This window comes from Sesamum indicum, linkage group LG10, assembly GCF_026168435.1.
Source record: "Sesamum indicum cultivar Baizhima isolate 11 linkage group LG10, ASM2616843v1, whole genome shotgun sequence".
Classification (NCBI taxonomy): domain Eukaryota; kingdom Viridiplantae; phylum Streptophyta; class Magnoliopsida; order Lamiales; family Pedaliaceae; genus Sesamum; species Sesamum indicum.
Window position 1 is genome coordinate 21,765,010 of NC_142666.1, and position 16,611 is coordinate 21,781,620.

General features: G+C 36.1%; 2 protein-coding genes across 6 annotated transcripts; both read right to left on the reverse strand.

The window, feature by feature from the left end:
- Positions 1-154: 154 nt before the first annotated feature.
- LOC105178854 (small ribosomal subunit protein bS1c) lies at positions 155-3,916 on the reverse strand. 4 transcript variants are annotated; one of them, XR_849185.3, is made up of 8 exons: positions 3,437-3,916; positions 2,355-2,630; positions 2,051-2,131; positions 1,489-1,812; positions 1,302-1,412; positions 969-1,055; positions 338-506; positions 155-244 (listed from the first exon to the last, which is right to left on the reverse strand). XR_849185.3 is itself a non-coding variant. In XM_011102411.3 (7 exons), the coding sequence occupies exons 1-7, from the start codon at positions 3,740-3,742 to the stop codon at positions 405-407; spliced, it is 1,287 nt and encodes a 428-aa protein (XP_011100713.1). In that variant the 5' UTR covers positions 3,743-3,916; the 3' UTR covers positions 155-404. The 4 variants fall into 4 exon arrangements, 3 of the variants coding, with proteins under 3 accessions (XP_011100713.1, XP_011100714.1, XP_011100715.1); XM_011102411.3 differs by having other exon boundaries at positions 155-506; XM_011102412.3 differs by having other exon boundaries at positions 155-506; positions 1,489-1,770; positions 3,437-3,910.
- A 353-nt stretch (positions 3,917-4,269) lies between these two features.
- On the reverse strand, positions 4,270-15,480 carry LOC105178853 (Translation elongation factor EF1A/initiation factor IF2gamma family protein). 2 transcript variants are annotated; one of them, XM_088885730.1, is made up of 19 exons: positions 15,256-15,478; positions 15,109-15,150; positions 14,829-14,903; positions 13,413-13,478; positions 13,010-13,105; positions 12,343-12,454; positions 11,548-11,593; positions 11,379-11,450; positions 9,999-10,061; positions 9,730-9,884; positions 9,580-9,644; positions 8,749-8,899; positions 8,128-8,233; positions 6,854-6,989; positions 6,211-6,275; positions 5,951-6,115; positions 5,657-5,729; positions 5,487-5,563; positions 4,270-4,678 (listed from the first exon to the last, which is right to left on the reverse strand). In XM_088885730.1, the coding sequence occupies exons 1-18, from the start codon at positions 15,287-15,289 to the stop codon at positions 5,511-5,513; spliced, it is 1,575 nt and encodes a 524-aa protein (XP_088741856.1). In that variant the 5' UTR covers positions 15,290-15,478; the 3' UTR covers positions 4,270-4,678; positions 5,487-5,510. The 2 variants fall into 2 exon arrangements, with proteins under 2 accessions (XP_088741856.1, XP_088741857.1); XM_088885731.1 differs by lacking the exon at positions 14,829-14,903 and having other exon boundaries at positions 15,256-15,480.
- Positions 15,481-16,611: the final 1,131 nt, after the last annotated feature.

Below are 16,611 nucleotides of genomic sequence, written 5' to 3' on the forward strand. Positions count from 1 at the left end.
GTTAAGTTCAGGAACGCAGTATTGTTCATCTCCTAGTTTGTGTGTGCACTCTTGGTTCAAGCTTTGTCTATATATTGCAAAGTGGTTCAATATTTAAGGAAAAGATGACAAGTGTTCAGTTAAGTAAAACGAAGATGTAAACAAACTGCTGAGATGTGATAACAACGTATTTGATATACCAAGCTCGGGCAGTTATCTTCTCTCTCTTTGGTCTTCTAGGATTGGCAAAAACATTCCCACGGTGCTGTAAAAGAAAAGAAAAGCGCCAGATATAGACATTGAGATGAACAATGCAGAACTCAGAGATCCATCTCGAAAAAACAAGGATAAGTCCTACACAGCTGAAAGGTCCAAAACACTCTGCCAAACCGCTGGGATACAAAAGTAGAGAATATGCAGCTTCTTCAATCTTCAGCTGGTGGGATATCACTTAAATCCAGACCGTCTGCCGGCAGGTCAGAAGTCAGGGGTCCTAGGATCCCTTCTGAGCTCAGTGTCAATCCACTCTGGAAGGAGGAGACAGGAGGGAGAAATATCAGTTCCAGCAATGAATTAACTAAACAAATAATTCCTTAGGACTATGAAACCAATCTAATCTATTCCAATAAAAGTGAATCTGGAAAAAATAATTCTTCATGAGTATTGCTGGAATTCGATGTCTCAAAAAACTGATCGATGCAGGCAGTCTGTCGACATTGTGAAGCTAGACCACGGCTTATGCTGAACTCATCCCTCAGTGTTATAGTACATGGTGCTCACTTCCTGAGCAGTATGACCTTTGTCTGTTTCTTATTTTACAGAAGTCCTTTAAAAGCAAGTTACAAATGCCTGTCTTGTGATAACTTTTCGTTTCTAATGCATAGAGACAGACCCTTTAGGCTTATTATTAGAGGGGGGAAGGGTATGAATATAGCAAAACATTTTGTTCAAACTAATCAAAATGCAGAACCTCAAATATGAAGAATTACCTCAGGTTGGAATCTTAGAATATCAGCACGAGCCATGGCTTCTGCTTGAGCTATTCTTTGCCTGAAAGTCTGAGCCATCTCTTCTGCCTGTCAGAAGAAAATACATAAATGTCATATGCACACTAGTGACACACAGGGGCGATCAACAAGCACACAAAGAAGGGTAACAAATCAGGTGACATTTCAAAATACTCATTCATAAGGTCTGGCAGCATCACAATCCATATTGAATATCTATTTTATTTTGATAGGCACAACCAAAACCAGGTTTAATGGAGCTTCAAACAAAATATGAGCAAGGCAATAGGATTTTGAGATGCATCCATGTCTTACCTTTTCAAAAACTAGCTTGGGATTCCGAATCATGTCACCAGGAGTGGGCTCTAACTTCTTAGTAGAGAGGCTCACTCGGCCTCTCTCACGATCATGGCTTAGAATCATAACCTAAAGCAAGATTTGGCAGAGATGAGTACAAATTCTCTATGATTGAGCACAAGTAGATAACTGTGAGGAAATGCACCTTTAAAGTATCACCAGGCTGAAGAACTGTGGCAATATCTGAGACACGATCGTGGCTGATCTGGCTGACATGCAAAAGGCCATTAATTCCACCAATGTCAATAAAGGCACCATATGGTTTCAAGCTCTGAACAGTTCCAATTACAACAGAACCGATTCCAAGCTGTGCCTGACTGTCAGCCATGGCCTTGCGATTACTGAGAACTAGTCTGGATTGTTCCTCATCAACCTCCACAAATTTAAGAGGAAGTTCTTTTTCCAGAAGCTCCTCTGCAGTTGATTTCTGAAACAAATTCACTAGACCTCTTGATAGCCTTCTAATTAACTATAACTTGAACAGAAAATAATTGTGAGACAAACACTCGCTCTAGTGAATACAGAGAGGTAAAATAAAAGCCATCAGAAGGGGTCAAAAACCCAAGCTCTAAAGCAACTCTATGGTACCAGCACATGTATCACACTGAATCCATAAATTCATGTAGTAATCTAGAACCATCACCTAAACATTAGAATAATTTAGCATCAGAGGAAGACTCATGAGCATGCAAAGACACAGAACCAACCATCGAGATTTGTGAAAATGGTACAAAACCACGAAGGCCCTCTACCATTGCCACCACTCCACCTTTGTTTGCTCCAACTATCTGTGTATTGACAAAGAAACTTTCAAGTCAAAAATCACATTTTAATACAAGAACCTTTAAATTTGAACTCAGACAATACACTTACATGCTGCTAAGGAGGAAGGCTATCCTAGAAAACACACTTGCAAATAGGGATTATATGGAAATGGAGGTAAATAAGTTATGATTTATGCCCCAACTAGAACACTAGGCAAATAATAGATCTAGTTTGACCAAATCCTACCTTACCCTTGACAACAACATCTTCAGCTTGAAGTTGTCTACACCGTTCCCAGGCAAGGTCATATTGGATTGAGCGCAGGCTCACATTCAAACTATCATCAGCTTCGTTCTCCCCAACAATTACAAATTCTTCACGTAAACCAGGAACTATACCAGCCTCTTCCACATGTTTGATACTGTGGATGGATGCCTCTCTTAGAGACAAGTATGCCGATGATTTTGCATTTATGTCAACTAGTGCTCCATTTGCATCTGTATAGAAAACTGTTCCTTTGACCTACAAAGGAAAAATGAAGAGAAATCATGTAATGATAGTACCTTCCTTTCTCTTATCATGACCAAGGAGAACTACTTCACGGACACCAAAAATGAATATCTTATTGTTAAACCAAACACATTGAAACATATAGTTCCATCTAATAATGAGTAAGCAGTGACTTCCATGCTAAGAAAAAGAAACGCAAAAGGAAATTTTCCATCTCCACAGTAAATCCTTTTGGTGTTTAGTTCCACATACAAACTGAAGAAATGGTCCTCCATCTTTGAACAAATTCTTAAGGTTGTTCTACTGCAATATTTTGTGTCTGTTGAAATGGAAGAAGCCCTTCTTCTAGTAGTTCCTGTTTCTCAATTTAACCATATTCCTGATTCTGCCAAATTGCACTAAAAGACTCTGTAACCGACCTCATCAGCCAAAACACTCCACTAGATATGCCATTCCTGAACAAAGAAATCAAACCCGGAGAAACAATTCATCATTTCACAATATAATAATCAACCGATCGTAATATACCAAAATCCCAAGCAAAAACACAAACAGAAAGAATACTGAAAGAAATCCCAAAAACATGAGAATTTAGACTATCCCCTTTACAGGAGACAAAACCTTTCTATTGCTCGCCCACATAATTCACCCCATACCTCGGCCCTCTTAAGACTACCAGTATCGACATTTTGCTGAGTTACCCCACAAATTTGGCTGCGAAGATAATACTTGTAAACACAAAATTCCAACTAGAAAGTGCAAACGAACACACTGGAACAAGACACTCCACATAACTAAATAGGTTCATCCTGGCTCACCTTGGTACCAAGTTCAGAGTTGAAGTCATATTTATCGAGAGCAGCATAAAAGTCTTCAACGGTGAAGGCCACGCCCTCCATAGGGTCTGTGCGGCACCTTTCATAAGCCTCCTCAAACATCTCCTTAAGCCTCATTCTCTCTCTTGTTTGTGCATTTGCTATAGCAACCGCAGCTGCTGATATTACACTTGTCTTTTTTGGCAGCGACGGCGGATAATGATTTTGATTCTTCTTCGAGGTAGAAAATTTATTGTCATTCAATGGTGGGCACTTCAGCCCACGAAATTGCTGTGCAAACGATGCCATCTTCTATTCTTCCTCGTATTATCAGAAACTCCACACACACACACAGTGGTGAAGTGTGGGTCTGGCTAAACAAATAGTAGTATGCTAGAAGTGTGGGTCTGGCTAAACAAATAGTAGTCTGGGTTAGATGCGAAGATACAAGACAGAAACAGAGAGCAGGGGAAGGGGAAGGTTCAGTACGGCAGCTATTGGGTTTCAAATTCAGTTAGTGGGCTCTCATGGGCCGGGGCCATACTTTTGATTTGTAATTGAATTTGATAGCCATATTAACATTACATTACATTATAGCCCCCCCATAGCCCAAGAGAGATCCCAATTTTAGAACTTCAAAACTTCCCCTTATTTTTGCAGTGGTTGTTGATTTTATCAATGGCCTTTGAAATTTATGTCCTTTCTGTACAACCTCCTCATTCGTATTTCTAAATACTATTTCTAATTGTCCTCAAATATTTCTCTCGAAACTAGTTGCTTTACCAACACAACATGCCCAACATAGTCTTTACCAGTGAATAAAGCTTCCACCAACATGCGTCTGAGTGATTTCTTTCCATTAAACAGAAAATGGTGGAACAACTCTGTGCCAAGTACAATTACCAGGTTAACACATTTTTCTATCCGTCAACTGTATATTGTTGTTCTGCTAAAACAACCACCTACCAACACAAATAAATTGTGCAGGCATATCGACCAGGTATAACCACCTCTCAATCATATACACCTCAGTTTAGGACAACCCGCATTATATTTGACAAGACTTGGGAAAATCTCAACAAAGCTTCATATAGAAAGCTACAAATAATGGCAAACTACTCCGTAAGGGCAACATGATGACAATCACGACTCTGTATACTGATCAACCTGCCATTCCAATAAAAGTAGCTCATGCTTTCATTTTGATTGCTGAGGTAGAACGTTGGAATGAGTTGCCCACCTTACCTGCAACAGCAAAGTATATGTCAGCATTGCATCAAACAACGGAACAGTCCAGTAGGACATACCATATGCTCTTTAATGTCTCAAGCACACAAGTCACATTGGTGTGCTAGAGAAAACACTATTTAGAGGGGCAGCATGATCAAGCGTCCAACAAAAACTTAAATACAATGTTCCACATTCGTCAGAGATACATGAGATTTCACCCCATTTGGCTCCTCAAAGGTCACAAATAAATTCAAGGCCTTTTGAACATTATTTATCCTGATCATGAGTTTGTAGGATTGACAGGGAACCGAAATCTAATGCAATCGCAGGACGGTGCTTACATCCTCACAAAAGACAGAGGAGAGAGAGAGGACGTAAGTTAGAACACAACAAAAATCTTTACAATCCTCTCAAATTATATAAGCAGTTACACAAATCTGATAACATAGAGGAAGCACATGAGTTAGGCAACACAGCCATTCTCGCCTGTCTATCTTGAGATACAAAGTCCAAAACCCTTAACAGCATACAAGTGGCAATACACAGCCATTCTCGCCTGTCTATCTTGAGATACAAAGTCCAAAACCCTTAACAGCATACAAGTGGCAATAGCAGTACTTAGTATCACTAGAAAACAATTGATATACCTAATGCCTAGTAGGTATTGACAATAGTGCAATACCTTGATTATTGAAAGAAGTGGAAGTGTTCAAGCTTCTAACAAAAAGGAAATATCATAACTCAGTCCAATGCACTGAATCAATAATCACAAAATCAGAGGAGACGGTAAAATTTCACGTGGAATCCAAGTCAAGAAACTCACATCTCATGGACAAACTGTTACAAACTATTCACTTGCAGTAGGGAGATCAGTCACCATTCCCACAGCAACAGTTTTCCCTGGCAAAAACGAAAATCATGGGCATCTAATTTAGAAGGCTGAGAAAAGCACAAGCTACTAAGTATGATTAATAATGTAAATGTTATTCTAACCTTCAGTACGAAGAGTGAATCGTCCAAGCTGTGCAAAATCAGAGAACTTCTCAACGCATATCAAGTTATTTACCTGTGAAGCATAATATATCAGCAGAACTAACGTCATGAACATGCCATCAGATTAACACTATAATTAGCTAGAGCAATTGCATAGAATTATTCAAATTGTATGGTTTTCAATGAGTCATCCATATCACTGCAAGACTGACAAGATCAACTACAGTAGAGCGATTTACAGAAAAAAGTGAAAGTAATTGTAATCATAGACACAAAAATGTGTATTTAACTGACCTGAACACGGCATACAACAACAGCACCTTTCTTAACAAAGAGAGGTTTCTTTTTCATAGTTTTTTTGGTTTTTGGATCAATCTGCAGCATCAGTTCAACAATTTCACATTCCTCCACTACTGCATGGATGTGTAGAACAGCCTTGTAACCAGCACAAAAGATTGCCTGAAAAGGTAACAGACTGGATTAACATTTTTCCCAAATGAGTAGCCAAAAACAAGGAATGAACAAACAGAAATTCATCAGAATAAAAAACATACATTATCAATTGTGTCCAGAATCTGTAAGCGGGCAACAAACTCAGAAACAGCATGTATTGGTTTTGCTGCACATAAAATAACATTTTAGGTCATGAAAAAAGAGTATCAAAACCTGAAATGTAGAAACAAGCTAACAATTATATAATTCAGCTACAGATGCTTTTGGAAGGCTGTGCAGTTAAAAACTTGGTATCTCTTAAATGACACTAATCACCATTAGGGAAAACCAAACTTCGAAAGTTCCTCACCTCTTCAATGCAACACATTATTCTTTATTCAATAGATTTATGAAAAAAGACTGAATTCAAGCACTGAAAGCATGCCAAAGCAACAAGTTCTAACATACCCTGAAAATTCATCACCAACCTTTTCTTATAATTCAAATTAAATCGCATATAGTAGGTCAGATAATTTAAATTTCAAAGCTCGGAACCTTTAAAGAAATTAAAGTTTTGATTAAAAAGGTTTCATGGTCTTTTCAGTGACAGTAAGTCATTGCAAGTGCCAGTACATTAACAAATCCGCACAAACCAAACATAGGAATGCAGCATAAGAACAACAAAGAAACCTTCACAGGCCCTAGTACTTTCTTTAAAGGATAGATAGAAGGAGAGAACGAAGGAGCTCCTCCCAAAATACCTACCAACACTACACATAACAAAACCAGCTATGATATCCTCCTCCTCAATCCCAGACACCCTTACTCGCAAGTTTTCACCAGGTCCTGCACGCCTTACTTTGTCTTCATCACAGTAGATGCCAAGGACCTTCACAGGTACCTGAATATTAGCAGAATGTAATATTTATGTCAATGTCCTTTTACAAACTATCAGAAAAATAAATTAACCTGCTTAAATAGAAAATCATAAACCTGACATACAGCAAAATGCCACTAACGGTTTAAGTATTATACCATTTAAGTCTTTAATGTTCCGTGATTTACAGTACGTCAATTTCAAATTATGTTTCACTTTGTCCCTTCAAGTCAAATTATCATGAAAATCTACTGGCAAAACTATCAATACATCATTAAGAAAATATCAGATACAATATTTTAGTCGGACATCAAGGTCATGAAGTTTTATAGAATTAAGTACTTATGATAAAATTATGAAAAAAAGAATTGTAGGAAACTTCAAACATCATAAATTTATTAAAATAAAATTTGATACATAAAAAAGATGTTTTAAATAATGAAAAAGCTCCCATAATCAAAGCCCTATCAAGATTCACTCTGCGGCTTATCAGATTACTTTGAAACATTTTAGAACATTAAATATACATTAAAAATTCTGAAAATTTTTAAGAATCAATAGGAACATATAGTAAATCACACCAATTTATAAGAGAAAAGTTAATTCAGTAAATTAGTCAAAATACTCTGAAAGCTGAGTTTAACTACAACCTTGACCCAAACTGTAAAATCACCTTCCAGAGTATCTTTAACTAATTTAATGTCTCAATTTTATCTAAGGACTTCAACTGTAGATCAATTTGAACTGTTCATTTTCAAAAGATCTCTAGAATTTTTTACATATATTTATTTGTATAAATTCCATTGAAATAAGCTATTAACGGAAAAACTCATCAGAACAATTCTCCAGTTGCAAAAATGTTTACACTATCCAAACAATATCTTTTTAAAATTAATTACTGTAATAAATACAAGGTATTAGCAGTCTGTTAAAAAGTTTCATAACATTGTTTTGTGTATTTGCTTGTATAAAATTTTATGAACTTACCTGCCAATTACAATACTAGATTTCATAACTTGTACCTGTTAACTTTTTAACCTTAAATTTCAATTAGAAAGGACCTGATGTGATGTAAAGCTCAAATTTAAGGACCATAAGTGGCATTTACCCTCTGCCATATTAGAAAATAGTAAATTAGACTTGACAAGGACCAAAAGAGCACCTTATTTGGCATGACGAGCAAACTATCACCTTCACGAACACTCCCAGATTCTATTTTTCCCATGACAACAGTTCCCATGTCTTTAAACTTGTCAATAATAGGCATTCTACAGAAACAAGTAGATAAATTAGGCTTGATCAAACTTCCAAGTAAATCAAGAAAGAGGGGAAAGAATCTCAAGTTTACTGACAAAGTAAAGATAAGGGTTCTACTATCCAGAGAGACTAACTAAATGTTCCGTAAACAGCAAAAGTTGACAGGTTCCAGTAATGTCTTAAAAATACAGCACTGAAGATAACAAGGAAAAGGGTTACAACTTTACATATCATAATGAATGAGATAAAAGATGATATAAATAACAGTGTTGCATCCACAGAATGACGAAACAATTGCTACATAGCAAACTGCATTTTTCATAGGCAACCAGAACAGAATAAGCAACCACCAAACAGGCTATGAGTTGATACAACAATAACCAGGATGAAAATAGACCTGCTGTCCAAAGGTCCGTCATACATGACAGCAAAGGTCACAAAGAGTTTTTAGAATATATGGTATACGCAATTGTCCGGTGAGACCAAGATAAAAGAAGCCAAAACCAGAATAAATAAAGATCTCTACCTGAATGGACCCTTTGGATCACGCAGTGGAACTTCAATAGCATCAAGCGCTTCAAAAAGGCATGGACCATTCCACCATGGGCATACACTTTTCTCCACTCTGGTTTTCATATTTGTCCCCAGAAGACCAGATATCGGAAGAAACTGAACATCTGAAAAGATATAATGCCCGCACGGCAAGCCAAAAAAGGGAAAAAGAAAAACTTAAGGACAAGAAGTGACCAGCAAACACATAACAGAACCAGAACTTTCTTTAGACCCCATCATGAAACGTAAAAGGAAAATAAAGATGATTCTTTATTACACAAGTTTCATTTAAGAAAACAAGAAATTCGCATCAGTGTCTAAGGGTCTGATCATATTAGACAGTACCTTTAACGCCCGAATATGCACATACCTGCTTCTTATGGAAAAGTTCACATAGGCATAACAAAAATACAAAATTGTCCCGTATTCTACTGAAAAAATGTCCATTTAGGATTTAACATTTCTACGTACTTTTTACAGAAAGTAACTTTTTCCTGCTTCCATTCAGACAAAGGAGGATGAGGATCTGAAGAATACAAATAAAAAGTGTACCTTAGTGTTAAGCAAGAGCAAACTAGCGCGAGAAAGAATTTATTTCCTAAAAGTTCATAATTGTTTTGTGAATATGCTTTTTGGGAGAAAGAGACAAACATATATTTCTGCCTAAGTGCCTCTAGAGTGACATATGATTCGTCATAATCAAGCAATTAAGTAAAATAAACTGAATGAATCCAAGTGAGAAGCATCCAAAAGTAAACAGAAATGACATTGAACATATCAATAATTTGTTCAAAGACGACGTTACCTTTTTTCACATTATAACCTGAAGACTTCAGAAATGATACCATTTTCGACTCAATCTCATCAAATCTGCAGTTGTTATAAGGGTACCACACAATGAGAAGATGAAATCCATATTAAACAGATGCCCATAAAAAATCACATTAGAAAGCACCTTTCTTTTGACCATTTAACAGTTGGCTCATCCATTTTGTTCACAACAACCAGAAGCTTAGAGACTCCCAATGTCTTAGCTAGTTGCACATGTTCACGTGTCTGTCCACCTCTCTCATAACCTGTTTCAAATTCTCCCTTCCGAGCAGAAATTACCTGGAGCAAAGTCGAAAGGTGGGAATAAAATTTGTGATATAGGGACAACAAACAATCAGAAATTTCATATTCATAATTCACTTTCAACTTCCAAAACATCGATGCAGTACTTACAAGTACACCTATATCTGCTTGTGATGCCCCACTGATCATGTTAGGTACATAGCTTTTGTGACCCTGGAGAAGCAGAACCCAAAGACACAAAAACAAGCAATGGTAATCCATAAGAAGGCAGTATGCAGATTACCTGAACTTAAAGGAATTATTGACAAATAACATGAGCACATTCTACATGGATCCATCAAAACAATAGGGCAAAAATGGAAGTTCAATAATTATGTAATTCAACGGAGTATAGCTTTAAAAACTTAATTTTAATCATCTTTTGATTAAACGAGTAAATAGTACGGGAAAAAAGGAATATTCTCAAAGGTGTTTTTCAAATTTTGAAGTTACTATATGAATAACTAACAAAAAATAAGCTTGCATACAGCTACAAGCTTATTTTGACATAATTGATGTTTATGCTTGAGTATATAATTTATTCTGCAAGTTTCTTGGGTAAAAAATATGTAAAAGAAATACTAATGTATATAAACAAGAAGTGCAACAACTTATGTAAAATACAAAAGGAAGTTATTGTTAGATAAAGGAGTATAACTTTATGTATGATTCTTAAAAATACACGAGAAAAAACAAACAATTATATTAAGTGCTCTTAAATAATATAAAGTATAAAATATGACATCTTTTATATACCTATTAACCCATAAGAAATCAACAAGGCTACACTTTCCTTCACTTGGGTTCAATTAATCTCATTTCATCACTAATGCAATGAGCATCTCCAACAAACACAGATATTTTAAATTCTGATGTAGGACTTCAGAATGATTCGTGATAAAGATATTAACATCAAATCAGTTATAGAAATCACATCCAAGAGCTGATCAAGTTTCAAGACTCATGCTTTTATAGTCTCTACCAGATTTCAGCCTTCAAGACAAAGAGTATCATCGAGCATACCAAAAATCAAACACAAATATTCATAAGAATCAAGTCGGCCCAAATCAGGGTACAAATCTAGAGAAAGCACCAAGTTAGAGACCACAAAGTGAACTAAGAACAAAGACACTCAAAAAAGAAGAGTAAACGTGCAGCAGCATAAACATAGAACTTGAACGGCAAGTCAAACATCTGGCCGATAGAGCCCAACATCAACAATAAAATGTAAACATCGCCTTATACTTTACTAATAAAGTTTTCCCCCAAAACCCTGTCAACTCAGACCCTGTTCTAGCCGCCCATAAGTTTTGGAAAAGTAAAAACGAAATGGGAAAAAAATGGAACGAGGACTTCATCGTGTGGACAAACTAAGCTTTTGATTCAAAAAGATGAATGCAAATAAACATGTTAAAAAATAATAATAATAAAAATGAAATAGGTCAAAAGAATACTGAAGCTGAAAAAATTAAATATATAAACAGTGGTTACCGGGGCATCCAATATAGTAAATCTGGTCGTTTCTGTTTCAAAGTGCGCTCTTCCTACTTCAACTGTTTTTCCCTGCAATATGATTCATACACACTTACCCTGCAAAGAAAGGCATTTGAAGAAAAAAAAACACAGACCATTAACCAAACAACTACAAACGGATAAGTACCTTAGCCCTCTCCTCTTCATTTGTGTCCATGATATAAGCCATATACCTAGTTTTTCAAGAAAACCATAAGTAGGAAGCCGGTATTATTAGCGCTGATCAAGCAATTTATTTCAGTACAGTTAATGACATCAAACCGAATACAGATTGACAACATCCAAACATCAGAGATGAAAACAGCAGCAAAGAATGAGCTCAAATATTTTGTCCTGCATAATCTAGATCACAAATCACATTAATTCAACTACAATATCAGGTAGATACAGAAAGACTAATCAGGCAAGGAAGCAGGGACTAGAACAACAGGGTAGGCTGCAAACTAGGGACATGTTTGAATCCAAGAGTTCTATACCTCTCCAACACGTGAAATCTGAAACCTCATCCAACCAACTAGAGAAAAGAGGACATTTTCATAACTTGGTAACAGATGGAAAAAAGTTGGAATATCAAAGTACATGTAATTGAATAAGTGATATCAATCTAGCAGCTACAAAAGAATCGCTGTGACCTTTACCATATAGCCCAAAGTGCATGTAGCCAAGCACAGCTCTCTTTTAATCATAATAGATTTCAATTATAAGAGTAATTCCGACAAGGACTATAAAAGATAAATGGAACTCATGATTGATAAATACAATTTCAACTATAGTCTATAAGGTACAAATTCCCACCGTTATGCAATGGCCATAAGTCACTAAGCAATGCTTTTTAATCAAGTAATGCCTAGCAGAAATTCTAATATCAAGCTCACATGAACCCTTACCACTGGTTAATAACACCATGAAAAGAAGCACTCACCAACTCTCTCTACTTTTATCTTTAGCTTCTTTTTCATACTTTTGGATGGTTCGCTCATCAACCTGACCACTGAGAAATAATGTTTGCCCTCCAATTGTCGACTTCCCAGCATCTGCACACCATATAAAGAACAATCCTTTAAGTTAGAAACACTGAAAGTCTCTGAAGTCAGAGCGCATGAGCAGAAAGATTCAGAGAGTGAAGTTCTAATAATGCCACTTTCCCCATTTACTGTATTATGCTCTTTTAAGAGTGGGAAAGTAAGAAAAAGGCTATGATTATGGAACAATGAAAAATGAAAAAAAAAGGCATCCACTATTTATAAGATAGAGCATGTCTAAGGTAACAACTAACTAGGCGTGCTAAAATCCAGTAACACAAAAGTCACAATCATATCCAACTGAAATATTAGAGACTGAGATAGAGACTCCCTCCACCACATCTGGTCTTGTGTATCCTTTCTGAATGTTCATAAATATCATCCTATTTTCCTAAACTATACTTTCCAAATGTAATCTTATGTAAAGAAATGATGTGACTTGCCAATTTAAATTATTTAATAACAGAAAAACATCCCAGTTTCCATAAAATTTAACACGAATCAAAGGGGCACTCAATTTTGGACAGAGAGGCTAAAGAAACTGAGGGATTAAGGAAATGCCCTTACCAACATGACCAATAAATACAACATTCAAGTGTCGCTTCTTTTGATCCTCCACCTCATCTTCAAGATCATCTGGAGGAGGGGCTTCCTTTTCTTTGACTGAACAAACAAGATAAAAACATAAAACCATAAGCACAAACTTATAGGAGATAGAAACATTCCATAAGCAACCTGGAATATATACATATATATATGTGAAAGGTCAGTAATTTCTTAATATCTGAGGCCATCCCTCAACTCACGGAATACAATCCCAATTCCTAAGAATAAAATAAAAATAAATAATTAAAAAAAAAAACAGAAATACAATATTGAAATTTATCATTATCTTCTAGCCACATACAGTTAAGGACAAAAAAGTTGATGACTTTGTATGTTCAATAAAGTTCTCCTTGGAATGGCATACCTTCTACAACAACTTCTGGCTCGTCTTGCACTGGTTTGGAGTTAGGATGTGCCACATCCGTCAAGCCTGAAGTCATCAGCAAGGTAATATTTTTCAATGTCACTTGGCATAAATAATTTACTAATATGACAAAAATGTATTACCTAATTCAATCAATTATAAATGAAGGTGAATACATGCATGAAGGAGAAAGCAAGGATATGAGAGAGAAACTTCCATACAAAATCTAAAGCAATTCCTTCATTTTGTTTATCATCATATTCCTTGCACCAACATACTTGCAAAATAAGTCCTCATGCAGTCATGCTGCATAAAGATATGAAATACACATCTTGAATTCTAAAACATATCATAATATAGCTTCATTATCAGCCGTAACTTTTCTCATTTCCTTAATAACTAAGTATTATCAACTTTATGAAGTGAGTGCATTACACATTAACCATTATTTGGTTTACCAGAGGTAATAGAAATATAAAAGGCCATAAATATGTTGAGCCACATTATTGAGTATTTCTTCATCAAAATAGTGCAGATGATTGAGGTCAGATATAGTTTCATTCCAACAACTATCTTCTTTAAAATGTAAAATGAAGAAGATGAACAAAACAACATAGAAAATAAATCTAGCGGCCCTCTACTAGCAAACTCTAAAGCACAGGCCACCATATTACACATAAGGAGGCACTAAAGTTAAAAAAAGTTTTCATTCTCCTATCATACTGATGCTTCAATATTCTCTTTGCTACTTGTGAGTGAAAATACTCACATTGCACTAAATCACTAAGCTATATGGCAGGCATAAGAGAACTTCCGTTCAAGTTACCCAAAGACATCTTTTTACTCCTGACCGATGTGTTCCCCATCTCAATGCAGCTTAATCGTCTCTCAAAATCTCAAGCTTACATAATGTTCCTTTTTGGATTAGATCAACGTGTTGTAAACACTAGACACCAATCTATTAACCTAATTATCAAGCCAACCATCATCACTATCACTCAGGTAAAGCTAGGAAGTTTAGATGTTTCCTTTCTCAACTTTCAAGAGGAAAATGTAATATGAACTTTGGTGTGCACTCAAGTAATTCATGGAAAGTGCTAATATGGTATGCATTGAAGTAATCCATGAGAGCAGTTCCACACAAGGCATAAACAACAGCATAAAAAAAAGGTCAGCCCTAGTTCATAAGAGTTTAGACACCCGGTCCATGAAGCCATTATTAAATTACACCACAACCCAAGTGAGATTAGTGTTGTATCTTAAGAAGAAAAACATATTTGTAGTGAAGTAACAAGTTTTAACACAAGGAGGCAATCAACCAAGCATCCTAGCAGACAATTCCCAAACAAAAATGCTGGAAAGTAGATTTTCCTCAACCTATAAACTATTAAGCGCATCATATTTAATGCTACCCACCTACATCCGTTTCATCAGAATTGATAACTACGTCAGGCTTCCCATCGTCTGCATTAGCCGTGACACCATCTTCAGCTATCATTCAACAAAAACCCACAACCCAAAAATATCGAGTATCACGATACTATATTCCAGGAACAAAAGAAGAACACATAATAGTACATAATACAATAAATGAACAGAAAATGCTAATAACAAAGAACTTGTTGTCCTAAAGATAGGTCATACTTATAATAGAAATAACCACCAAAGAGAAAAAGCAAATCAAAGAACAATATACCAGATGAATCAAGCTGCAAGGCCTTGATATCCTCCTCAATATCTAAAAATTCAGAAAAATAAAAAACAAACGAAGTCAAATTCCGCACCCAGGACGCATTAAAATCATGACAAAAAACAAAGGGGGAAATGAGGAACGGTGTCAGACCCGGGCGAGGAAGCGTCTGGTCCAATTCCGACATGGCCCGTAAAACTAACACAAAATCACAATCGAACAAAAGAGTGTGCTAGATTAGATTCAGACGTTGTAATAGAGAATAGGAGCGGTGGAGTAGAGATCTTTGGTGGATGATGAAGGCTCTAGACGATGGGTAAGGCGCAAGCAACCTGGGAGCGCCGGGGCAGTAGTAGGGTTTTTTGACCAAAAGGCCTATCTTTACTTTTTGGCCCATAATTACAAGGGCCAAAGCCCAGTAATTATATGGAATAGCGCATTAGTTGACGGGATGGGCTTTCTGAAAGATAGGAATAAAAGTGCATATATCTAAATTCAAGATAAATTAGAAAAATTCTTGAGCGGACCAAAGTATGATCGAACCAAATTATTTACAGAGCAAGTATGATATACGTACGATAATTATATTGTAATTGTCATATAATTTATTATTTTGATAGTGTAATATTCATATTCGTACATGAATAAAATATTAAGAACGGCAATGAATGAATACTGTGTATATTTACAAGCTTAACACCACTTGTTGATTAACATATATTTAAGATATTGCCACAACAAATTGTAATTACAGCAAACATTAGTATCTTGGTTGTGCATATATAATGGTGTACTGTGCAACATTTTTCATGCTGCTGCTACTTTGTTTGACATAACCACAATGATGCCAAAAAGACTCGTCCTATCATTGTTGACATATTTGATAAAAGCAGGCAGGTTTGTTGAGGGCAAGGGAGGCCAACTTTTTATTGTCACCAGATTTTGACACTGTTCCCCCATTCAGTATGAGCATTGATTGCTTCAGAATACTGCACTTCACATAACTGGTATGGAAGTAGTATTTTTATTTGGCAGAGGCATTTCAACTTTTCATTTTCTTGTTTTAGTTTCTTCGCTTCAAAAGCTGGTCGCTGAAATTGCTATTGACATCGCTGCTGCTGATGCTGTCTTTTGCTTCTTCCAAGTAATTATAGATAAATGCATAATATACCCAACGATTCTCAAACTTCTCTCTTAGCTGATGATTTCTTGTTCTTTCAAGTGATCAGAGCATCCTGGCAGTTGAGTCCATGCAGGCCGCTGCCATTTCTAAAGCGACTTCTCCCTACGATCAAATTTCAGAATCTTTCAGCACAAAGGATTTTTCATTTTCTGGCAGATATCATTGATAAGGTCATTTGCTGCCGATTATAGACATGAGAAAATAAACAAGTACAAACTTTTGTTTAGAAGTAGAAGCAAAGAACACTTTCATATTGCTTTCTGTAACTTTGAAAGTTGCTCCTGGTGCTTGTAGTGCCATATCTTATGTAGTATTTTCATGATGTC

Coding starts and splice junctions, on each gene's coding strand:
- LOC105178854 (XM_011102411.3), bottom strand. CDS start 3,742: ATGGCATCGTTTGCACAGCAATTTCGTGGGCTGAAGTGCCCACCATTG. Junction 2,631..3,436: donor ACTCTGAACTTGGTACCAAG/GTGAGCCAGGAT, acceptor TTTCCTTTGTAG/GTCAAAGGAACAGTTTTCTA. Junction 1,056..1,301: donor CCAAGCTAGTTTTTGAAAAG/GTAAGACATGGA, acceptor TTCTTCTGACAG/GCAGAAGAGATGGCTCAGAC.
- LOC105178853 (XM_088885730.1), bottom strand. CDS start 15,289: ATGTCGGAATTGGACCAGACGCTTCCTCGCCCGG. Junction 10,062..11,378: donor TTACTATATTGGATGCCCCG/GTAACCACTGTT, acceptor CTGCTTCTCCAG/GGTCACAAAAGCTATGTACC. Junction 5,564..5,656: donor ATTCACTCTTCGTACTGAAG/GTTAGAATAACA, acceptor CGTTTTTGCCAG/GGAAAACTGTTGCTGTGGGA.